This window comes from Podarcis melisellensis (assembly GCF_964234715.1).
Source record: "Podarcis melisellensis genome assembly, chromosome: 5".
NCBI classification, from domain to species: Eukaryota; Metazoa; Chordata; class Lepidosauria; order Squamata; family Lacertidae; genus Podarcis; species Podarcis melisellensis.
Window position 1 is genome coordinate 44,757,702 of NC_138537.1, and position 25,496 is coordinate 44,783,197.

The 25,496-nt window shown below is 44.9% G+C and overlaps 1 protein-coding gene across 3 annotated transcripts; it reads right to left on the bottom strand.

The window, feature by feature from the left end:
* Nucleotides 1–6,079: 6,079 nt before the first annotated feature.
* On the bottom strand, nt 6,080–25,260 carry CALHM3 (calcium homeostasis modulator 3). Of its 3 annotated transcripts, XM_081912008.1 has the most exons (5): nt 14,832–15,006; nt 10,781–11,895; nt 10,267–10,678; nt 9,214–9,475; nt 6,080–7,821 (listed from the first exon to the last, which is right to left on the bottom strand). In XM_081912008.1, the coding sequence occupies exons 3-5, from the start codon at nt 10,551–10,553 to the stop codon at nt 7,339–7,341; spliced, it is 1,032 nt and encodes a 343-aa protein (XP_081768134.1). In that variant the 5' UTR covers nt 10,554–10,678; nt 10,781–11,895; nt 14,832–15,006; the 3' UTR covers nt 6,080–7,338. The 3 variants fall into 3 exon arrangements, with proteins under 3 accessions (XP_081768134.1, XP_081768133.1, XP_081768135.1); XM_081912007.1 differs by lacking the exons at nt 10,781–11,895; nt 14,832–15,006 and adding an exon at nt 24,938–25,260; XM_081912009.1 differs by lacking the exons at nt 10,781–11,895; nt 14,832–15,006 and adding an exon at nt 15,942–16,507.
* Between the last annotated feature and the right edge of the window lie 236 nt (nt 25,261–25,496).

Sequence of the window (25,496 nt, forward strand, 5' to 3'; positions counted from 1 at the left end):
TTGGCTAGAACAATAAACTTATGAACTGAAGTGAACATTTAAAGTTGAGCCTACCTCATTCCCACTTTCCAAAACAATACACACAAAACACAACCAGCCTTCAAAATTCACACTGCTCTGAATTTTGCAATGTGTTTTCCAGTCAAATATGTAATGTGTATAAAAATGCATATGCTAGGGTAAAGTGTGCCTAAAATGCACATCTTAGCAAAATAACCTACAAAAATGTGTTATATTAGGGGAAAATGCATTCAAAATGTGTGTATTAGGATAAATCTCCACTAAAATGCTGAGGAATAATTAGGACAGCTTAGCAACAAACTGATGTGGAAAAATGAACTTAAGCTTGGAAAAACTGAAACTGAGAAGAAGTGAAATTGAGAGATTTGCTCATTCTCAGCGTAAGATCCATTCTAAGGATAGGGATTTGGCTAAGAGAAATATAACTCCTGTGTTTTTCCAGCTTCTCTCTCCTTTTGCTGCTCTTTTTGAAATTTTTGAATCCTTCACTGCTTTATACTCTGGGTGGAGCTGTAACATGAATCAGAAGCAGCAGCAATCTTTTCTTTCTATATAATGTTCTATATCTATGCAGAGCACTGCTACTCCCTCTTATTTTGTCCTGCAACAAGCAGCATTTTCTGTTACTGTATATTTCTCCCATGTAAAAGTGATCTGATGGGCAGAAGTCTGTAAAGAGATTTTGGTTCAACAGAACCCCTTAAACTAGCCACTTGCAATCTCTCAGCATCCATTTCTCTTCCGCAGGATGAGAATTTTTGGTCTCCTTCATCAGGGAGTTGAGAAGGCTTGCAAATAATAATTTAGGAAACTGCCTTATGTTAGAACTGCCTTCTGTTAGGTCTGATGTTTTATCTATCTAACATTGTATTTTCTGATGGGCAGCAACTCTCTGGGATCTCAGGCAGAGAACTGTTCTCTTGTCAGTTAAACCTTTAACTGGAAATGCTGGAGGCCAGTCTTGGGATTTTCTACCAAAGCATGTCCTCTAATTCTGATCCGTGCTTAAAAACAATTAATGGCGATGTGCTGCTAATATAAATGTTGACATATTTGTTAGTTGTTTTAATGCAAAGAAACGGAGAGAACAGAACATGGGATATACTGGGTGAGATCCTGAGAAATGTGAGCAGAGTTATTAATGTGAAGTGGGACTTTCCTACCACTTCCTTCCTGCTGAAGCCCCTTGTGCTCCTGAAAGGCTAATCTCAAGGATCAAGAGACTCTCTGAAACGGCTGGGGATGTGATGTGGGGAAGCTGGGCTGGAGGGAAGGGGCAGAAATCAAAACCAATGGGATCTTTCCCCTTTTGTGAGAGTGGAAGTGTGCTTCGCTTGTCCAAGAGGATGAAGAAGAGATTCGAAAAGCGACATCTGATCCTTCTAATCTAAACCCTAAAATGTAAAATGTACAATTGGAGGCACTCTGGTTTAGATTTTTAGCTTCATAGTCAAAACTCCAAGGTTTTGTCTGACAGTTGGCATTATCATGATCTGACAGTAAAATTGTTTTATTTGTTCTTGTTCACATTAGGAACTCAAAATGCATCAAGTGGTCATTTCCCATCACTGAATTTCAGGCACATTAACACTGTGTTGTACAAATCAGATAAGGCCTGGGGATGTCTTCACCCAACACACGTGACCGTTTTGGTTTTCCTGCCCCACAACTTCTATTCATGAAGTTTCCTGCCCCCTGCCCAGAACTTCTATTCATGAAGCTGCCATATGTCATGACTGTCTCAAATGTACACACCTTTCTTAAGTATAAAGTAAAGTAAAGTAAAGGGACCCTGACCATTATGTCTAGTCGTGGCCGACTCTGGGGTTGCGGCGCTCATCTCACTTTATAGGCCAAGGGAGCCAGCGTACAGCTTCCGGGTCATGTGGCCAGCATGACTAGGCCACTTCTGGCGAACCAGAGCAATGGTTTATTTATCTACTTGCACTTTTGACGTGCTTTCAAACTGCTAGGTTGGCAGGAGCAGGGACCGAGCAACCGGAGCTCGGATTTGAACCACCGACCTTCTGATCGGCAAGTCCTAGGCTCTGCGGTTTAACCCACCTGCGTCCCAAGTATAAAGTAAATGTTGCTTTATTTTTTGGGGTCAGATTGAAGCTGGTTTGAGAGAAAACCCATTAGACAACAATATTTCTCAACAAACTACAGTGGTACCTCGGGTTAAGAACTTAATTCATTCTGGAGGTACGTTCTTAACCTGAAACTGTTCTTAACCTGAGGTTAGCTTAGCTAATGGGGCCTCCCGCTGCTGCTGTGCCGCAGCAGTGCGATTTCTGTTCCCATCCTGAAGCAAAGTTCTTAACTCGAGGTACTATTTCTGGGTTAGCGGAGTCTGTAACCTGAAGCGTATGTAACCTGAAGCGTATGTAACCCGAGGTACCACTGTACAAGGTCAGTACGGATTGTGGCTATTGGTGTGTGCATGAGGCTCTAACAGCAGAAGCTCACTGGATGTGGAGTAAGTGATAATGTAAACATACCATCCTTTTGGAATACACCTGTTAAGCATTAACTGGCACCCCAAATCCCCATTCAGTGGACCTCCAGAGCAACTTGCTTGGATACTGCTGAGGTCACTTTCTTAATCACATCACTTTGTTGAAAGAGTTACATGATCACTGAAGCTTGGAATGGGGAGGGGAGACCACAGAGAGCAACTTCCAGTGAATTGAGGCTGAGCAATGATCTGTGGGCTGGTGATATTAAAGGAGAACTCACATCAAAGGCTTGAGAAAAGGGAACATGTAGTGAAAAGCTTCGTGGATATTTGTAGAGAGCTTTTTAATCTGCCGGGGAAAGTTCTGTGTTACCACATTGAATGCAGGCTAACCATTTAACAGAATGAGACAGCCACCTGTCTTTGGCTGACTTGAAAGCAAATAGTTACTTTTTTATTATTATTATGGAATTTCCAGACTTGCTTTTTTTGCTGTCAGAAAGGCGTGACGAGTCCTTGTGGGATTTCCTTCTTCAGATTCCAAAATAATTTGTACCAGGCACCTTAATTGGGGTTGGGGGACCATTTGCTGCTGCCCCTCAGCAAAATGCCTTGGTCTGGACCTGTGGCCAGGGATTGTGTCGTGTTCCATACAGTGAGAGCAGGCAGAAGCTTGACTGGGGTCAACTGTCTTATCTCTAGTTGGTTTGCAAGTAGATTGGAACTGATTTCTGATTCCAAATAGTTTAACAATGGTGCAGTGATCACTTTGCCACAGCTGCCTTGTAAGGTAGGCCAGCTGTCCACAGTATGTTCTTGTTTGTGTCACCACTCCCCCTTTCCTCTAACTCTTGGCCAAAGAGAGGACTAGAGCTACAAGCTGGATATCTTGCTGGGAAGGTGGTGGACTGCTAGCTCCCTCCCATCTTCATGGGCTGTGGAGCAGTATGCTTTCTTTGTACTTTCCCTCAGGCACAAGTAGAAAGCATAATGGTAAGCAGCTAAGCAGGTGAGGGAAACACAATCCCTTGGGCGTGTCTCAGAACCACTCCAAACCCCAGTGCCAAATTAAAGAAAGTTTTGTCTTTGTGTGCAGGTTTTGTGTGTGTTTTTAGAGAAGAGCTAAGAGACAAAGGGAAAGCAGCCTGGTACTTTAATACAAAATAAAAAGACTAATGGATGGAGGACTGTTGGAAAGAGTCTCAATACTCACATACACACAAGGTTGCACAATGTAGATTCAGCATGCAGTGACCCTGGATGGTCAAAAGTTGGGACAAAGGAATGGGTCTCCATATTCCATGTTTATGTCATTTGAGTCCAGCTGGCCTTGAGTGACAGGGCAGCAACAAGCCCATTCAGCTGAGTTGCACGTAACTAGGCACCTGTTGGAGCCTAGGCTGGATGAGTGCTGCTCCAGGTGGCCAACTCCTGGCAGATAGGACATATCAAATGAGTTATCAGATTGTGTGCTCAGAAGTGGCAGAAGTTATGTGCCTGGGTTCTTGGGAAGAAGGGTGGCTAGAGATGTTGTAGTTGCAAAAGACACAAACCCTGGCAGGGCAGGCCTATGCCACAAACAGCAAGTAAAATAATAATAATAATCAGCTACAGCATGCTAATTGCTTACCCCTCAGCCACATCATTCCTTCTGTGTAAAATATAAATATTACATGATTGTCTTTGAGCCATAGCTGTCAACTTTTTCCTTTTTTTTAAAGGAAATTCCCTTATTCCGAATAGTATTCCTTGCAAAAAAGGGGGAAAGTTGACAGCTATGCTTTGAGCAACTCCACTGGCCATTTTTAGTGTTTTATATTAGGAGTTTCTAATCAGTAGTAACCCAGATGTGCCTTTGTACGTTGGTATGCAGCCTGCAAAATGAAATAGGTATTTGGCTCTGCCCGCTAAGCTAACATTTTGTATCTGGCCCTGCCCTCCAATGGCAGGATTCTAGAGAAAAGCAAAGCGGATCCCACAAGTTGTCTGCTGACTTCTGATGTACAGTACCAAGCATGTTGTTGGGGCTTCTGTAACTAACTGCTGGGTCTAGGCTTGCACTGTTAATTGTTAACAATACAGTGGTAAAAAGGTAAAGGTACCCTGACCATTTGGTCCAGTAGTGACCGACTCTGGGGTTGTGGCGCTCATCTCGCTTTATTGGCCGGCGTACAGCTTCCGGGTCATGTGGCCAGCATGACTAAGCCCCTTCCGGCGAACCAGAGCAGCGCATGGAAACGCCGTTTACCTTCATGCCGGAGCGGTACCTATTTATCTACTTGCACTTTGGCGTGCTTTCAAACTGCTAGGTTGGCAGGAGCAGGGACCGAGCAACGGAAGCTCACCCCATCACAGGGATTCGAACCACCGACCTTCTGATCGGCAAGTCCTAGGCTCTGCGGTTTAGACCACAGCGCCACTTGCTACGGGTTACAAACATTTCAGCTTACAAACTCTGCTAACCTGGAAGTAGTACCTCGGGTTAAGAACTTTACTTCAGGATGAGAACAGAAATCGCACAGTGGCGGCAGCAGGAGGCCCCATTAGCTAAAGTGGTACCTCAGGTTAAGAACAATTTCAGGTTAAGACCGGACCTCTGGAACGAATTAAGTTCTTAACCAGAGGTACCACTGTATTAACTCAAGGAGGGAGTCAGCCAGAACTATAGGTGGTCCTGGGAAACAATCATCTGTAGCCTAAAAGAAGGGGGGGAAGTGTCGGGATATGGTTTCCTTGCCCTTCCTAACTGGCACCTAGGGTATTGCCCTGGCTCAGGCAGAACTGGTTTTGAGAGATACAGTACTGTTTCAAATATAAATGGACTTTAAGGCAGGCAAGAATGAGCTGCTGCGCCGTCAAAACATGATGTGAGTTTCTAACAAAATATGTAATCCAAATTCATCACTGAGGTTAGAGTACCAGAATAACACTAAAGGAGGTAATGCAAAACATAATGGGCCGCTTTCATCACTGCATACATAGTAGCTTCATCAGCTTGTTATACAAGACAAACAAATAATATAACCAAAGGCATGAAAACGCGATGCTTCCAATGATTGCAGCGTCATTGTCAGAAATTGATGTCCAGGCACATAGCTTACTTAGTAATCACACTGTCTTTTCCTTCCTTCGCATTTGTATATTCCTGCTGCGTCTAAAATGCTTTAAAAATACCCTTCCAGGAAAATCAGTATGCAAAGTAGATATCCACCCAGTTCATTCCTCAGCAGCTTGCTAAGGCAAATAGTCAATTTGATTAAAACACATGGCAAATATGGAAGGTCAGATATTTAATCTCTTGAGTGTGTCTGCTTAAAATTAAATTAGAGCAGGTCTCTAATATGTGAAGGAGACCAAACATAAATACTCACAGAGGCTTCTATTTAGAAGCCCAGGTTACATGCCTGGCTCTCTCATCTTTTCTTGTAGCCTGAAAATGAATTAATAATTTAATTCTAGAAGGGAGATTCAAGTATAGCTGTCCAACATATTTCAATAGGATGTTGGGGAAATGATTCTTATTTTTATTTTTTTATTTTATTTTGTATACCACCCCTCATCCGAAGATCTAAGGGCACTTCACACCATAAAAAGTACAGTACACAATAAAAACAAGATAGAAAACAAAGCAAACCAATAACACCCCTTCTCACAAACACATTTAAAAGGACATAGACTGTTAATAAGCCAAAGGTCTGGTTGAAGAGGAACATTTTCGCCTGGCATATTATGAAGGTACCAGACAAACCATCCTGGGGAGCGCATTCTACAAATGGGGAGCCACTGCAGAAAAGGCCCATTCCTGTGTTGCCACCCTACAGACCACTTGTGGCAGAGGCGCACGAGAAAGGGCCTCAGGTGATGGTCACAGAGTCCAGGTCAGTTTATATGGGGAGAAGTGGTCCTTGAGGTATTGAGGTCCTGAGCCATTGAAGTCTTTATAGGTCAAACCCAGCACTTTCAGTTGGGCCCAGAAACTAATTGGCAGCCAATACAGTTGGGCTATAATTTCATATAGTGCATTATTCATTAGTGATAAGCTCTTGCCTTTTGATAATTTAGTACACCCATTACTGTCTCCTTGCTGGATAGAGTTGCTAACTTTGGACCCACCTTTTGCCTGCTGTAATAATCTGTAAGATGTGGGCTATGTTGTTAACCATTTTATGTACAATATATTGAACACATGTTTAAGTACGAGGACCAGAGATCCACCTAGCTATGAATTGGCAGCAGGTCTCCAGAACTTCAAACTGGGGTCTTTCCCAGCCCTACCTGGAGATGCCAGGGATTGAATCAGAGACCTTCTGCATGAAAAGCATATGCTGTAACCACAGAGTTACAGATCCTTTTGCATTTTTGTTATGGCCTATGGCTCATATGGAAATAAATCTGAACTGAACTCGTTGTACAAACATTAGCATGTGATAATGCTTCACTCCATGCCATTAAAGTTTCTGCTGCTGATTCCATACCCCTCAACTGTTCTGGAAAAACTGGGACATCCCATTCCCCGCGCCCTCCGGGAGATCATGGTGGCCATTTGGGGCAACCATGATCTTGAGCCCCCAAAAGCACTTTCTTTGGTGCTGTGATCTTGCACCCCCAAAAGTGTGTTTTGGGGCACCATGCCCAAAAAAGCACTTTTTCCAGGGCTGCAATCTTGCATGGGTCATGCTACTCATGTGGGAGTGTGAACCTGGAAGATGGTGTCCCGGTTTTTCATCTTGATGTGTTGGAGGGTATGTGATTCCTGCATACTATGCTGTTGTTAAAGATGCAAGAGCAGCCCATTTTTGCTGGGATGTGTGTGTATGTGTTTTCCCCTAGCTACTGATGCTCTCAGTTTCCATTTCCTTTTAAACGTCTGTTTGCCTTGTGATTGTGGTCCCTGGCTGGGGATGCCACCTGTTAATCATACTGCCTGTCCAAGGCATAGATATTCCCTCTGTGCCCAGGGGTTGCCTCTGTGTAGCTCCACTCAAATCCAGCGGAGGTTTGCTGTAGTACCATGATTGAAGAAGCTTGTTCACTTGCTCTTGGCTGCTGATTCCTTGCAAGTGATCCTTCTCCTCTTCCTTCCCCTCCTCTTTTCCTGGGTGGGCATGAAACCGCCTTCGTTTAATTTCTTTCTGCATGCTCTCAAAGAAGTGGAGGATGCACTTGTGTGCAAAGTCCCGGGTATGCTCACAACATGTTTCATCAAAAATCTTTTGCTCAATATCAATGTAGTTGCTCCAGTAGCGAGTCTGCAAGAAGGTAGCCTGGTTGAAGCAGGGCCTGAGAGAGCGGGCAAGGAAGGCGATCACTATAAGGGTCAGCAGTATGCTCCATCCAAAAGCCTAGAAGGCAAAGGAAGTACATACAAATGTTAAAGCAATCAAGGCCAGCCACAGGGAAACAAAAAAAAAACAGGACATCCGTGTTCTATTGCTTGAATATCCCATAATAAAAGGGACTTCTCAGATCTTCTAGTTCAACACCCTGCTGTGGGAGGAGCCCCCAACTTCTGTTAAGTAAATGAATTGGTAATAAATGTTGATTTGCTAATTAATGTCTACATTTATTTAGTGCTAGGAAAACAAAAGGAATATTGTCCTTGACTGAAAGCAAGGATAATCAACGTGGTGCCCTTCAGATGTCCTTGAGCTACAATTCCCATAATCCCTAACCATTGGACATGCAGGCTGGGGCTGATGGGAGTTGGAGCCAAACAGTATCTGAAAGGCACTACATTGCCTACCCATTCTTATAGCGTATGTTAAGACAGATAAAATGGCAGATGGATGAAATGGCAAAACTGAAAGAATGGGTACTGAAATCAACAGAAGGACTGCTTCATTAGTTGGCATCTGTAATCAGTCAACCCATGAGTCTTTCTGTGACTCACTCTTCCTTCTGCAGAGCAGAGCCTGAAACCTGGACTGTGTCATCAACTGCCAGGGGCTTGGAGAGTTTGCCTCCTCACCCCACCCTAACCCAACATGTTCCTGTTACTATTGGTCAGATTTTAATTGTAGCCCGTCTTGGTTGAAATCTGGCATAGTATAAGGTTATCACAACACAGGGGATGCAGGACTATGGAGCTTGTTTTGCACATGGGACCAGAGGGGCAAAACACATGGAAGCAGAAACAGGAGAAGACAAGAGACTTGGAGGCATAATGAATGGAATATGCTGAGTGGAAAAATTAAAGAGGTCTGGGAATCTTCATCATATTTTGCTGGAACCCACCCAGAGTGGCTGGGGAAACCCAGCCAGATGGGCGGGGTATAAATAAATTATTATTATTATTATTATTATTATTATTATTATTATTATTATTATTTCAAAAGAATCTGTAGTTAGCAAATTAGTTTGCAATCCTTATCTTGTTTATTCCCACCATAGCTCTGTTTGGTAGGATAGTTTAAGAGAAGGTGACTTGTCCAAAAGTTTGTGTCTGAGACACTACATAGTTCATATAGCGGCTCAATACCTTAAGAATTGTTAGTTAATCTGCACATGCTGTAGGGTCCATGCGTATTCTATGAATCATCTGTTGCTCTTTCCTTCCATTGACAGCAAATATCAATTTAAAAATTATGCTTCTTGCATTTAATCAGTGATTATCCAGGAGAATATTCTGAAGATGAGCTTGAGAAACAGATTCTACCTATATATGTTTCAAGAGCAGGTTAATGTTCCTATAAGGAACTCCTATAGAGGAGGTCCTATATATGTCTGTTACTTACCTGTGACCAGCATTTGAGGTACCTGGATACAGCCTTGCGGGAAGTATTGTTCCTTATGAGTTCATCATCCTTGCATGGGACCTTGGACAGCAAGCGCTGTACCTCATTATAAGGTGTGATGTTGGTGACTAAACCTGGAAACTTATCAGGATCAACAGAACTGCTGAAAGCACAGACAAAGCATTTTCCATCGAGCAGGGTGACTAGGATCCAAACAACAGGTGCAATCATGGCCCGTTGCAGAACGGAGGAACACATGTACCTGGTTATTGGATAGAGAAGCAAAAAACTAAACTGATATTTCTAAAGGCTGGAACTTGCTCAGCACCGGCAATAAGAAAGGAAGGGACAGTAGCATACTCCAGTGATTTCCAAAGGGTTTCCCAAACTTCTAAGTTCATTGACCCCTAATTGAGCTTATAAACTTGTCATCCACCCCAATCCAAATTCTTAAGAATTTAAATGAAATAAAGTCAAGCAATATTTATTAATCATCAATATTTATAACTCATGCAAATCTTAAAATGTAAAAAAATAAGGAAGTAGGTTTTGTGCTACAGAACAAATACCAGTTTGGGGAGCTGGGTGTTTCACATGGGAAATACAATGCAGGTGGAAATGGTTAAAACTGCGCTTCCAGCATCACAGTTCTAATCCAACCTCGCCCCCTCTAATCTAAATTTTCTAAAAGAATGCTGGTGAACCTTCTTCCATTGTCCTGTTTAGTTTGACTCTAGGTGATATGTGTATCTGGAAGCCTGTATTCAAATGTGGCCTTATTGTGTACCCTTGGGCATGCCACTATTTCTTAGCTTCAGAGTGTTATAATAACTATACATAAGAACTGTAATCCATTTCAGTGGTTATGGTGATATCATGCTATATACGTAAAGCCTCCTAAGTACTGTTAAGAATTAAAACAACACAATACAAATTCTAAGTAATAATTTGGAGGAAGTTTAGATTCCACCAGCAACCTTGGGAGAGAAGGGTGCAACAAATAAGCAATCTTCATTGCGGAAAGTAATTAGCACCAGTACTGAAATCCCCCACCTGATAATGGCTAGATTCTTCTTCCTGTCCCCAGTAGGTCTTTTCCACTCCTCAAGCATCACCACAAACTGTCTGTTGACAATGAGACCACAGAGGAAAAGTGCCACTGGTGGGATAAACATAATTCCTAAGCCATACACCATGTTGTATTTAGCAAGGCAAGGGCAGTGGAAGTCAAAGGAGCTGTACATCTTTACACTTGCCAATGCCAGCAGTGCACATATCCCATTAGTCACGGACTCTGAATTGGACTGGAAGTACTGGAAGATCATCCGGAATCGATCCATAGTGCTGTGGTGACCGAGCGCCTTTCCTCCTGCAGAGCGCTTGGGATCGTCTCAGAGATGAAGCACTGGCTGGTCTTCTCTTGGCAGCCTTCTCTGGCAGGGTGATTAGGTGAGCTCTGTAAGGCCTGTTTAGTTCAAAGACAGGATGACAATAAGCAAGCAAAGCAAACAATAAAGTAGCTCACATGAACATCATTGCCTTTGTTGTGCCATTCTTGGCTTCCTACCTAGGAGCCTCCTTATTCAGTCCTCGTTGGCATAATTGTTCCAGCTGCGTTCCTTATCCATGTGTTGTTGGATCAGGATGAAACCTAGAGCTTAGTTATCTTGCTTTTATAGTAAGAGAATGAATAGAGTCTTCCTGGTATTATAGTTCCTCCATTAGAAAAATCAAATCACAAAACTCTTTTGTATGTGAAACAGTCATAGCCTGGAGGTATGGTGCAGTATTTACCCTCCAGTGTGAAGATAGTAACTGGTGCACCACAGAGAATGAAAGTAGCTTTCAAATAATCAAAAGCTGATTTTTATTCCTCTCCCTTTGCCTCTTCCCATGTATGGTTTCCTTCTGTTGTCCAGTAATGAATCATCACTGTGTTTGTGAGAAACCAGGTCAGTCAAATGAGATAGTTTGCTTACAAGTCTCCTCCCTGTAAGTTGTTTTTCAGCAGAGTTGGCTTTGATTCATCTGCAGATCTTAAACTGCATGAAAGAGAATACGGGTGGCACAGAATGCGAGATTTATTTCCTGCTCTCCCTTAGAATTGCTGTATATATGGTCCCATATCTTTGTAAACTTTTCCATCTGAAACAAAGTTTCATAATCTGCCTGGTGTGGTTGCTTGATATACAGTGGTACCTCGGGTTAAGTACTTAATTCGTTTTGGAGGTCTGTTCTTAACCTGAAACTGTTCTTAACCTGAAACACCACTTTAGCTAATGGGTCCTCCTGCTGCTGCTACGCCGCCGCCATGCGATTTCTGTTCTCAGCCTGAAGCAAAGTTCTTAACCCGAGGTAATATTTCTGGGTTAGCGGAGTCTGTAACCTGAAGCGTATGTAACCCGAGGTACCACTGTATTAGCTATGTGAGATATTAGGGAAGGAACTCAACTCAGTAGCTGAGCATCTGCCTCCCACTCAGAAGGTCCTAGATTCGATCCCTGGCGTCTCCAGGTAGGACAGAATGTTCCCAATCCGAAACCCAGCATAACTTCTGCCAGTCCGTGTAGGTGATATGGAGCTAGTTGGTCCCAGGTAGTATATTCACAGTGTGAGAATCAGGGCTCCATGGGCTTCTTAGCAGTGCTACCACATATGATTATATCCTGTTCTGTAGCCAAGCTGAATAATAATAATAATAATAATAATAATAATAATAATAATAATAATAATTTATTATTTGTACCCCGCCCATCTGGCTGGGTTTCCTCAGCCACTCTGGGCGGCTTCCAACAGAAATGAAAAATACACTAAAATGTCACATATTAAAAACTTCCCTGAACAGGGCTGCCTTCAGATGTCTTCTGAATGTCAGGTAGTTGTCCATCGCCTTGACAACCAGTGGGAGGGCATTCCACAGGGCGGGCGCCACCACCAAGAAGGCCCTCTGCCTGGTTCCCTGCAACTTGGCCTCTCGCAGGGAGGGAACCGCCAGAAGGCCCTCGGAGCTGGACCTCAGTGTCCAGGCAGAACGATGGGGGAGGAGACGCTCCTTCAGATATACTGGACCAAGGCCATTTAGGGCTTTAAAGGTCAGCACCAACACTTTGAATTGTGCTCGGAAACGTACTGGGAGCCAATGTAGGTCTTTCAAGACCGGTGTTATATGGTCTTGGCGGCCGCTCCCAGTCACCAGTCTAGCTGCCGCATTCTGGATTAGTTGTAGTTTCCGGGTCACCTTCAAAGGTAGCCCCAAGTAGAGCGCACTGCAGTAGTCCAAGCGGGAGATAACCAGAGCATGTACCACTCTGGCAAGACAGTCCGCAGGCAGATAGGGTCTCAGCCTACGTACCAGATGGAGCTGGTAAACAGCTGCCCTGGATACAGATTTGACCTGTGCCTCCATGGACAGCTGTGAGTCCAAAATGACTCCCAGGCTGCGCACCTGGTCCTGCAGGGGCACAGTTACCCCATTCAGGACCAGGGAATCCTCCACACCTGCCCGCCTCCTGTCCCCCAAAAACAGTACTTCTGTCTTGTCAGGATTCAACCTCAATCTGTTAGCCGCCATCCATCCTCCAACCGCTTCCAGACACTCACACAGGACCTTTACCGCCTTCACTGGTTCTGATTTAAAAGAGAGGTAGAGCTGGGTATCATCTGCATACTGATGAACACCCAGCCCAAACCTCCTGATGATCCCTCCCAGCGGCTGCATGTAGATGTTGAAAAGCATGGGGGAGAGGACAGAACCCTGAGGCACCCCACAAGTGAGCGGCCAGGGGTCTGAACACTCATCCCCCACCACCACTTTCTGAACACGGCCCAGGAGGAAGGAGCGGAACCACTGTATGACAGTGCCCCCAGCTCCCAGCCCCTCAAGACGGTCCAGAAGGATGTCATGGTCGATGGTATCAAACGCCGCTGAGAGATCCAGCAGAACTAGGAAACAGCTCTCACCTTTGTCCCTAGCCCGCCGGAGATCATCAACCAGTGCGACCAAGGCAGTTTCAGTCCCATGATGAGGCCTGAATCCCGACTGGAAGGGATCCAAATGGTCCGCTTCTTCCAGGCGTGCCTGGAGTTGTTCAGCAACCACTCGCTCAATCACCTTGCCCAAGAATGGAAGGTTTGAGACTGGGCGATAATTGGCCATCGTGGCCGCATCTAAAGATGGTTTTTTAAGAAGCGGTTTGATAACCGCCTCTTTCAGCGGGTCTGGGAAGGCTCCCTCACGGAGGGAAGCATTCACCACCCCACGAAGCCCATCGCCCAGTCCTTCCCGGCTAGCTTTTATAAGCCAGGATGGGCAAGGATCCAGGAGACAGGTGGTTGGCTTCACTCGTCCAAGCAGCCTGTCCACATCCTCGGAGGTAACAGATTGAAATTGATCCCACACAACTTGACCAGACAGGACTCTAGCACTCTCCCGCCCCGGCCCTGCTCCCACGATGGAGTCTACTTCTTCCCGAATCTGAGCGATTTTATCTGCAAAAAAATTTGCAAAATCATTGCAGGAGAACATGTGGCCCGTACTGGGCCCCGATGTTACAGGTGGTTCCGCTAAATTGTGAACCACCTGAAAGAGTCTCCTGCTGCTGTTTTCTGCAGATGCAATAGAGGCGGTGAAGAAAGTCTTCTTCGCCGTCGCTATCGCCACTTGGTAGGCTCGACGTTGAGCTCTAACCTGTGTCCGGTCAGATTCAGAATGAGTTATCTGCCACCGGCGCTCTAGCCGTCTCAACGATTGTTTCATTGCCCTCAGATCTGTGGAAAACCACGGGGCTCTCCGGGCTTCATGCAATCGGAGAGGGCGCTTCGGAGCCAAACAGTCAATAGCCCTGGTTAACTCCACATTCCAGCGGGCCACCAGGGAATCGGCTGAAAGGCCATCAACATGGGATAAAGCATCCCCTACCACTCTCTGGAAACCATTTGGATCCATTAAGTGGCGGGGGCGGACCATCCGAATCAGTCCCACCTCCCTGCAGAGGGGATGGGTCGCAGAGAAGTATAGTTGCACCAGGAAGTGGTCTGACCATGGCACTTCTTTCGTTTCACTTTTACTTAGTGTCAGATCACCAACATCCGTAGAGGTAAACACCAGGTCCAAGGCATGTCCGCGGCTATGGGTTGGGCCAGACTTATTCAGGGACAGCCCCATGGAGGCCATGCTTTCCACGAAGTCCCGAGCGGCCCCTTGTAAGGTCATGTCGGCATGGATGTTAAAATCCCCTAGGACGACCAAGCTAGGTGTCTCCAGGAGAACATCCGCCACGACCTGAAGCAGCTCGGGCAGGGAATCCTTGGTGCAGCGGGGAGGTCGGTACACCAAAAGGAATCCTGTACTGCCCCTATTGCCCAACTTCCAGAACATGCACTCAGAAAACTGGGTCTTCCCAATAGGACGCCTGGTGCAAACTAATGACTTCCTAAAAATCACTGCAACCCCCCCTCCCCGCCCACATGACCTGGGTTGCTGTGCGTAAGAGAAACCTGGTGGACAAGCAGCGGCAGGAGAGTCCTCCCGGGCAGCAGAGTCCAGCAGTCCTTTATGAGGCTTCAGGCCCCGCCCCAGGCCAGATGGTGAGTGGCAGGAAGGAGCAGGGCCCTCAGACATGAATGAAGTTGTGTGGTGCAGAGTGTGGCATAACTTTTTCATAGGTAAGGGTTACTTCTGTTTTATGAAGCAACCTGGAAACATATACCTTAGCAGAGGCCTATAGATAACTATGGGGGTAGCAGCATGTTAGGAGGCAGACCCAACTCCTCTTCAGCTACCATTGCAGGATCCCGCCCCACGCATTACCACTGGATTTTGGTACTTGTATACATATATTTCCTTAGGAAATGGTTCCCAAAGTTTCTCCTCCCCTTCTGAGTTCCAGATCGTGTTTCAGCCTGAGCTTTCATTTTGAATGTAGTAGACTAAAACAAAGAGAATTTGAAAGATGAGTTAATCCAGGATTGTCTCAGTCAGTAGGTATAATTGCTATTGTATGTGCATGAGGTTGTGCCACAAGGAGGCGGTGTTTAGCTTTCAGTATTAAAACGGACATTAAGCAGGTCTTGCCGATGCTAGGAGAATACTTGATACGGATGGGGGAGAAATTCAGTTTTGCTTGTATCTTGATAAGAAACCACTTAATCCACACTTCTCAAACAATTGAACCAAAACAGGGCTAACCATTTCAATTTTATACTTCTCCAATTTTTGTGATGCAATTCTCCAGTCAAACAGTGCATACAAAAATGCATATATTCCAGGAAAGTCTCCGCAAAAATGTATATATTAGCAAAAACAGCATATATAATGCATAAATATTAGGGGAAATTGTGCACAAAAATGTGTGGAGGACAACAGTCTGGCAAAGGCTGTGTCATAGGAAAGCATATATGGGCAACATTATCTGGTTCTGGAATGTGTGACATCTGAAAATATTTTTACTAAATGGGAATTCTGAGGGAAGAGCAGAGCTGTCAGATAGATTATTCAAATAAGACACTGCTGAGAACTTGCGACTGTAGCCTGCCCCTGCCTCTACATGGTTTAGTTTAGTGTTTGCATCGCAAGATTACAGTTTGCTTGTCTAGCAATGCACCCAGGCTGTCAAACCAGAATTAAGACTGACATTTGCCTGTAAAGTTAATCTCCATAACCAGGACACACACAATTTATTGATGAGGAGGAGTGGGGGGGAGGGGGAGGAAGGAATAAAATGTCACACCTGTTTTTGCTTAGCAGAATTGTAGGCATGAAGCACTTTTCAATGTAAATAAATCAGATGTGTCTCTCTAGAATCCAGCAGAGTTTTATTGTTTGATTAATCTTGGCATTATTTTTAGTTACAGGCAGTTGCTTTGCTGTCTCACTCAGGAAAGCTTTGTGACACTTGCTGAAGAGCTGTGTGGCTGTGAGGATGAGATAAAAAATATTGAGTATTTATGTAGCATTTTTGAGCATTAGAGCTGCTTTGCATATATTAACTGAGTAATCCTTACAAGAACCATTGGGCAGAGCAATCCAAACCCCCAATCTGCCTGCACTGGAGGGGGCTTGGATGTGGCGGAGGTGTCTTTCGGTCCCACTCTGCTCTGTGGAGCGCTGTGCTACATCTGCTAAAATCACAGGCAGGCAGCAGCTGCAACCAGCTGTATGCCTGCTGGTGGGAGCCAATGTAAGCCCCTCAAACCAGCTGTTTTGGGGAGGAGGGAACAAAGTGACCAAACTCTCAGAACTCCTGCTAGTGGTGTGTTTGTGTGGAAATTTACCCATTTATTCTATTATAGAATCTGAGCTGAAAAAGGAAAGCTGAGTGAGCAACTGTTTGGGGAAAGGCTCCTGCATGGCATAGGAAGTATTAACAAAATAATAAAAAAAAATCCTTCCAGTAGCACCTTAGAGACCAACTAAGTTTGTTATTGGTATGAGCTTTCGTGCGCATGCACACTTCTTCAGATATATGCACACGGAAGCTCATACCAATAACAAACTTAGTTGGTCTCTAAGGTGCTACTGGAAGGAATTTTTAAATTTTGTTTCCCCTACAGCAGACCAACATGGCTACCTATCTGTAAATAGGAAGTATTAATTGCACATGGCTTGAGGATGTGGGGAAATAATTGCACATGGCCTGAGGATGTTGGAAAGTAAAAAGATTAAAAATGAAGCTGTGCCATAAACACCACAACAATGGACACAGCACATTTTATTCCTCTTACTGATCTGTACTGGATTCTCTAGTATAGCTTCAAATATAAATTCTGCAATGAGTATGGATGATCTTTTTCATATGTGGACTGAATTAACTCCTGGGTGTTTACTAATTCTTATGTGAAGATCCTGCCTGGTTTGATGGATGACAACATTGCTAATGTAAAGGTCACAATCAAACATTATTGATCCAAAAGACCATGCTGGCAGCAAACATTCCCCTAGGACTAGTTTTCTAAGACTCAACATAATAATGCTGGCAAATTGATAGTATAAAAGTGGAGTTAGGCTTGTGTACCTCATACGAATCTACAGGAAAACATATCAAAGGAGAAGGCTAAGAAAATGGATCCTCATACAGCTGAACCGTTATAACTTGATGCAATAATGTTTTATAACAAACAAACAAGCTATGGGTTCTAAAGAGAAGTACAGTAGTAGCAGAAAATAACCTGCAGCTCTGTAAGTGCCTCTGATCTATATGTGAATATATGGTTTTGTTTTCTGAGTTTCAAACTCTACCTCAAATCCTTTCCCCACATACTGCTGTGAAAATGAACATTCTGTGACATTACAGCAGTTCACTCACTAACATTCACTGGCCAAGAATCTTTGCTACTCTATTAAGGGATAGTCTACAATTTTATTTTAATTGGTAAAAACAGTTCCAAGACAAACAGGATAACATTTGAAATGTTTGCAGCATCCATGAAAAAAAAGGAACATTTCACAATGTTCCCGTTCTAACACTCATAGTTCAGCCTTTTTCAAGATTACCTATCTTGAAGCTTGGAATTTCTGAATATTGAAAATGGGAGTCATACGTGCCACTCTTGCAGATTATGTCCTCATGGTATTCCTGCGCATAAAAAAGTCCTGGACCTGTGCTTCCTTTCATTCCCCTTCCACTCCCCCTCTGGGACAGAAATCTTTCCCAGCCATATGTGGAGGCACCTGGGATCTAACCTGGGACTTTTATGCATGCAAAACATGTACTGTACGACTGAGATGTCCAATCCACCATGCCTCACCCTGTATTGACAAGGTCTCTAGACCTGTAGGTTGCAGTATGTGTTTGTAGGGATGTGTATAGATGCTAGAAAAGGATATATTTATTAATTACTATCCTTCTTTTATCAAGTTTGCGAGTTCAGTAAAGTGCATCCCTTTGCAGCTTAAAAGGGAATTTGCATTCTCCTGGTATTTCCCCCTTTTCTCCCCACCGCACAAACAGTCTGGTGAAAGGTAAAAGTAACATTTACTCACTCAGAATATTTGTTGAAGAGTAACAGATACAGCAGTTTTGTTCAGGCAGGCTTAAAATGGTAATTTGGTTACAAAGACATGCTTAAGTCTAGCTTAAGATGGTGTCTGAGCAATGGAGCTCCGACATGCAGATTGTCCTCACATTTCTGGCTTGGTGACGAGATGAAAAGGGAGAGGATGAGAGGATGTGCCCATGCAGGTAAGGAGAATATATATGGCTATGCCCTCCCCCTGTCAGGGCACAGGGTGAGTGGCTCTCAGAGTTCTCTCTAGCAAATTTACAGGAAAACTTTGTGAGCTTCAGCTCCTATCGTGTGCCTGTCTAGAAAACATGCATTGTTGGTTTGACTGCACTGTAAATATCCCATGCTGTTGTGTGCAGATTGCAGTACCATTGCACGTGTGCTTTATCTTGCTCTTAGTGCATTGCCGTTTGCAGCCTCACATAGCTTCTGAACTCTTCTAGGCCCTTAAGCTACATTGACTGCATGCAGCATGAAGCCAGTTAACCCTCTATCTGCACTTTTGTGGCTTCCAGCAAGAATGTCAGAACTGTTAACTTATTTTCCTGTGCAGTCAACCACAGAGAAAATCTGCCTGAACAAGCCTTCTTCTTTAAATTGTTGAAGGACAGTTGAATATAATGTGGCATTAGTGCTATCAAGTACACTGAGAGACTTCTAAATTTGCTTAGGTCTGGTAAAAAATGTTAAGTTCCATCACCAAGTGTCGATCATTTAAGGTACAACAGAGTTGCATTGCCAGAGAAGAGGTAGTTATGATGGAGCACAATGGCTTATGTGCCAGCACAATGTCCCTTGTCCCCTTCTGCAAATGTCATGGGTTTGCTCAATATGAAGGAGCAGTACAACAGAGTTAGGTCAGCAGTGTATCAGTTAACAAGCCACTGTCACTGGACAAATGTACACGAAACAGAAATTGGGTAGGCAGGTATGATGAAAGGTTGGAGCAAGATAGAACAATTTCAGAATGATTCAGCAAGATGGGGCCTTCTGTGTGGGTACTAAAAGCACTCATATGGTATGTATACATGCCCAGCCAGCTTTGCACAGGATATTACTTTTAACTCTGCAAAAGCATGCTCTTCTGTGTGCTGTTGCTGCTGGGCATATATTTATGGCCAGGGTCCCAGATAATGAAAAATATTAACACTTAAAGCCCACCTTAGCCATTTATCTCAACAAATAGCTAACAGATAAGGAAGCAATCTGCCTCCACAAGGAATGCTTACCGCTTGATCAAAGGGGAATAGAGCAAGAATGTGGTGTACATTCAGCACATTAATTTGCCAAGCATCATTGCTTAGGAAAACAGGTTGCTCCACACTGAGAGCCAGTGTGGTGTAGTGGTTAAGAGCGGTAGTCTCGTAATCTGGGGAACCGGGTTCAAGTCTCCGCTCCTCCATATGCAGCTGCTGGATGACCTTGGGCTAGTCACACTTCTTTGAAGTCTCTCAAAGACTTATTTGCCACTAAGAATTTCCCAGGCCTAGGGGACCTTCACTTCCCTTTCCACGGTGGCACATGGCGTGACTAAATGAAAGCTCTTTCTGAGGTGCACCTTATACACTCCTGTTTTCCAATTGTGCATTCCATGACTTTATTGGTCTAATAGGATCATGGGAAGCTATGTGTCGATTAGCACAATTTTTTTTTTGAGCTCTGGCTTTGCATGGTCATAGGCAGGTCTTTCACATTCCCTGCTATATTATCCTTTTAACTGGCAGTGCCAGGAATTGAACCTGGGACTCTGAAGGCAGCCCTGTATAGGGAAGCTTTTTAATGTGCAATGTTTTATTATGTTTTTATATACGTTGGAAGCCACCCAGAGTGGCTGGGGCAACCCAGTCAGATGGGCAGGGTATAAATAATAAAATCATTATAATAATTTATTATTTCTGCATGCGAAAACATCTGCGTGCAGATACCATCTTCCTGTTCCACCATCTTCCTGTTCCTGCTGTAGGCAGGTGATTAGTTCATGTGGTCCCTCCTAGCCCCACCGTGGTATAATCACATCCACCTCTGACCTGAGTTTTGTACTTGCCCTCGGTGAACCCTCTCCCCTGCCATTTCTTATTTTATGCTGATTAATAGCAGATTAAATAATCAATAGTTGACCAGGATATTACTTTTCTATTTTTCAATTTCAAGAATTCTGCTGGTTCTTATTTCTTTCTCTGGACAACTGTGTCTATGGCTTGGATAATAGGTAGAGATCAGAAGGGTCGTGATCATATTCCTGCAATGCAGTTAATAGCCCTTGAGTGGTGAATTGCTTAGCAGATTGTTTGCATCTCTTCCAAAAGTGCAGGCAGTGGTTCTCTCTCCAATGCATTTACATAGGCAGCCCAACTTCTGGGAAATTTGGCACCCCAGGGGTTTGCCTGATTTGCTTCTAGGGTTGGAGCAATCCTAAACATATCACCAAGGAACACAACGACAAAAGCCAAGACCCAGTTTGTGTATATCCAGAGGGAGAGCAACACCTTTCCCAAGAGAAAGGTAGTTAACAAAGGAATGATAAAACTAGTTCTGGCTATTGATTTTTTTTTTTTTGACATTGATACACCACTTGATTGCAACAATACCTCTAAGCAGTTTGCAAAAAGAATACCTGTGTTCAATGAGCAGCTACTGCAGAGCTTTCAAAACTGTGTGTTGTGACGTTAGTATGTCACTGCAGTGTGCAGGTGTGTTGTGCAAACGTTCCCCATGCTCCTCCTGAGGCTGAAAAGGGGTTAGTTGAACCTCTGGTTTGCTAGTGAAACTGTGTTGCAAAATGATGCATGTCTAAAAAGTGTGCCACCAACGTAAACAGTTTGGAAAGCTCTGAACTACTGTGTAGTAGGGACCATCGGCTGTGGTGAGGACTGCAGGGCCTACTCCCTTCCAGGGCCTTTTCCAACTGGCCCAGGGGGGCGTGGCCCAGGCCCTCACTCTCCCAGCTATAAAGGGACTCCTGCTGCGGTGAGGCCTTGGACCATCGGCTGTGGGGAGGACTGCGGGGCCTGCTCCCTTCCAGGGCAGTGTTGTCTCTTCCATCTCCACATGTTTTCTTTCCTCCCTTAGTGACTTCTTTCTCTGCTACTTCTTTATAAAAAAAGGTTAAACTATCACAAGATTAAACAAATCTGGTGTGATGGCACACAAAGGGAAGCAAAGCCACAGGTGTTATTTCTGGAGCAGGGGACAGCACTGTTCTTTTAAAAAAGAAACCCCCCTTTCATCGCATACACATAACAGTTTGACAAAGCCTCTTTTTAGAAGCTTCTTGCAATGCTCATCCTATATCCAAATAAAATAAAGATACACCTCTCTCTCTCTCTCTCTCTCTCTCTCAGTGTGTGTGTGTGTGTGTGTCTGGAAAGACTGAACTAAATCTCTTCAGTAGTAGTCTTGATTTACAGTGCTAAAGATATACTTACAATATACCCAGTGTCAAGTGTTACTTTTCCCTTTTGTCCCAAGCTCAAAGATCTGTCATTCTCAGTAATAAGAAGGTTCATGGCCTAGTTTAAAAGGGGATTAGCAATGTTCAACAAAAGCCCCCTGCCCCCCCATAAAGATATGTTCTTCTTCAACCAGAACCTCTCAGTCCTGAGGACTGAATAAAAATGTTTCTGGGACAAAAAAGGGGTTGGTACCAATACTCTGAATTGTGCTTGGAAATGTACTAAGAGCCAAAGTACCGTATTTTTCACCCTAAAGGACGCACTTTTCCCCCTCCAAAGCTTGGAGAGCAAGAGGGGTCAGTGCGCACCGACCCCTCTCTCTCTACAGGCTTCAAGAAGACATCCGCAGCCTAGGCAGCCCTGCGGGAGGTCCCACAGGGATGTCTAGGCTGCGGATAGTAGCCTGCTTCCCGGAGCGTCAGGCGCCCTGAAAGCAGAGCGCCCGGCGCTTCGGGAACACATCCGCAGCCTAGGCAGCCCTGCGGGAGTTCCCCACAGGGCTCCCCACGCTGTGGATAGCAGCCTGCCGCCGGGCGGGTGGGGAGCCCTGAAGCAGAGCGCCCCGCGCGCCGGACAGACATCCACAGCGTGGGGAGCCCTGCAGGAGTTCCCCGCGTGGCTCCCCATGCTGCAGATAGCAGGCTGCCGCCCGGCGGGCAGGGCGCCCTGAAGCAGAGCGCCCCTCGCGCCGGGCAGACATCGGCCAGTCCCACAAACTCGGGGGACAGCAGGGAGGCGCAGCGCCACCATTCCGCTGTTCCTCAACCTGGTTCGGTTTCCCCGATCAGCTTTTGGGGGGAAATAAAGGAAATTTCCCCCCTTTATTTCCCCCCCAAAAAACTAGGTGCATCCTATGGGATGGAGCATCCTATGGGATGAAAAATACGGTAGATATTTTAGGACCAGTGTTATATGGTCCCAACGGCCACTCCCAGTCATCAGTCTGGCAGTTGCATTCTGGATTAACTAGAGCTATTTTCTGGACTAGAGGGCAGTTTGAATTTTTCATCTGGTCAATCCATAGAGCATAGTCTCCAGAAAACATTTTCTGTAGAAAATGGCAGGAAATATATAAAGACTATTGAGAGTTAAAAAATAAAACCCAAATTCTGTTATTTGGTTTTGGCTACCTACACAACGCACTGGTCCTTGTTTGTGGAAAATGTTTTGTTGTGCACTATGGGTTTAAAAGATATATTTGGGGTTCACACTGCCTGTGGGCATTGGCAAATGCTTTCCCAGGTTTGCACATAAGAATGAATATGTAAATCTACAGGCAGGCATATGCTTAGTGTGGCCCTGTTTCCCAAAGGTCCTAAGGGCTTTTCTTTGGCACAAGCAAGCTTGCGTCATCTGTAATTATTTGCATGCACAGCAAGCACACCTGTTCTCTGCTTGTTGCAGACTGTGGTCTGGCTTTCACAGGCAATTTTTGACAGCTTTGATTAGATGGCTCTCTCATCTTTTCTGATTTCTTGTTCTAAGAGCTAGAGAGTTAAAGGCATAGAGATTTACCTTCACAGAATGTATTATGATTTTTGCTATATATGTTGTTGTTGTTGTTGTTGTTTAGTCGTTTAGTCGTGTCCGACTCTTCGTGACCCCATGGACCAGAGCACGCCAGGCACTTCTGTCTTCCACTACTCCCGCAGTTTGGTCAGACTCATGTTTGTAGCTTCAAAGACACTATCCAACCATCTCGTCCTCTGTCGTCCCCTTCTCCTTGTGCCCTCCATCTTTCCCAACATCAGGGTCTTTTCCAGGGAGTCTTCTCTTCTCATGAGGTGGCCAAAGTATTGGAGCCTCAGCTTCATGATCTGTCCTTCCAGTGAGCACTCAGGGCTGATTTCCTTAAGAATGGATAGGTTTGATCTTCTTGCAGTCCATGGGACTCTCAAGAGTCTCCTCCAGCACCATAATTCAAAAGCATCAATTATTCGGCGATCAGCCTTCTTTATGGTCCAGCTCTCACTTCCATACAGCACTACTGGGAAAACCATATATATATATATATTTTGGGTTTTTTTTTGCAATATATATGCAGTGCAATTACATATGTATGGTTGCAATCTCTGTTACTTACCTGGGAGTTAGTTTCTGGCTGCTGGCACATGCCTTTTATAGCTGATAATAGACGTTGTACTGTGGGCTACTCTGGACATTTTACCTTCAGGTAAAAACTCTACATACTTTGTATGTCCCACATGAGGGAAGGGCTGTAGCTCAGTAGAAGATCACCTGGTTTCCACGTGCAGAAGGTCCTAGGTTGAATTGCTGACATCTCCAGTTATGGCTGTGAGAGACACTTGCCTGAAATCCTGGAGAACTGCTCCCAGTCAGTTGGCAATACTCAACTAGCATGGTCTGACGTGTTGTAAGGTAGCTTGCTATATTACTAAGTACAGTACTCAAGAAAGGACAATTGCACCCATGCAGAAACATTCATGCCCTGGCATATCTGTGTTGCAATCCAAGATCCTCCCCAAATCAATGGGAATCTCCCAGTGACTTGGAATGATTCGGAGCTATGTCCATTGCAGAAGGCAATTCTAAACTATTGGAAGATTTATTTCCCACATGGATACCTTACTTAGAAACATATGATGATGCACCCAGGTACCTACCTACCCACCCTCATTGTACCTCCTTTTTTTTACTGTGCAAACGTTGAGAAGCAATTTTTGAGTTTTTAGTCCTCATATACGGTACATGCCTTTGGCAGGACCTGGACAACACGTCTCTTAAGGCTGCTAGTGATCCATACCTGCTCTTTTAGTGCATGGTTGCTCATATGTTGCCCACAGCACACACCATTACTTCCAACATTTTGGATAGGTAGGGATGATTCCATTAGCAGCAAGCTCTGGAGAGCAAAGGAGTGGCTTAGTTTTAGGAGCAAGTGTTTAATCTGTGCCGTTTTTTGCTGCCTGGATTTGTATTGCTCTTTAAATTCTTGACTGTTTTATATATTTTTTTATGTGCATTGTAAACTGCCGGAGATCTAATGGTGTATGAGTGGTATCTATAAATGCATCACATGAAATAAAATAATAAATATATAGGACCCAAATATACTCCGATTGAAACCTGGAGGAGCAAATGGGCTAACAGAAAAATGAATGGGGAGAAGCACCCTATCCCTCTTAACTTATCCACTTGGCGAGCCTGGCCCTAGGCACTTCATGCTTCTAGCGCTGGCTCCCCTTTCTGGGAGTGCGCACACGTGCTTTCCTCTGGAGCGCATTCGACGCGCTCACTCAGCGACTGACCTCTGCACGTGCACCCACGACCATTTCCTGTTCGTCCCTCCTCTTGCAGAAAGGCGCGCGTGCAGCTCCAACTTACAGCACCTCAACACACACACACACACACACACTGCACGCTCCAGGCCCAACTCATCGCGCTGGGCAACCACCTTCCGGTTCTCCTCGAGTGCGAAGCCGGATCGCCGCTTCTCGCGCGTACGATTCGGACTCCAAAGGGCGCGCGAGAAACTGGAGCTTCTGCCCCGCACACGCTACCGGGATCTCCAGCCACGTGCCTCCGCCCGCTACCCTTCCGGACGCTACCTGTTGGGCCCGGCGTTCGCTGGGCCCTAGAGCCAGAGGCGGGAGAGAGCCCCTCCACGCCTCATTGTCCCGCCTCCCGCGCCAGAGGTGGCACATCTGGCTGCTCACGTGACTCATCTGGTCCCTTAAGTCACTAGTCTGAGGAGGCAGCTGTCACCATAACAACCAGATCCAAATGGGGAACGGGTCTGCCGCAGCCCCCCAGATAGGGAAGCCGCGGGGGCGGGCGGGGGGCGAAGGAGAAAAGGCCCCCGAAGCG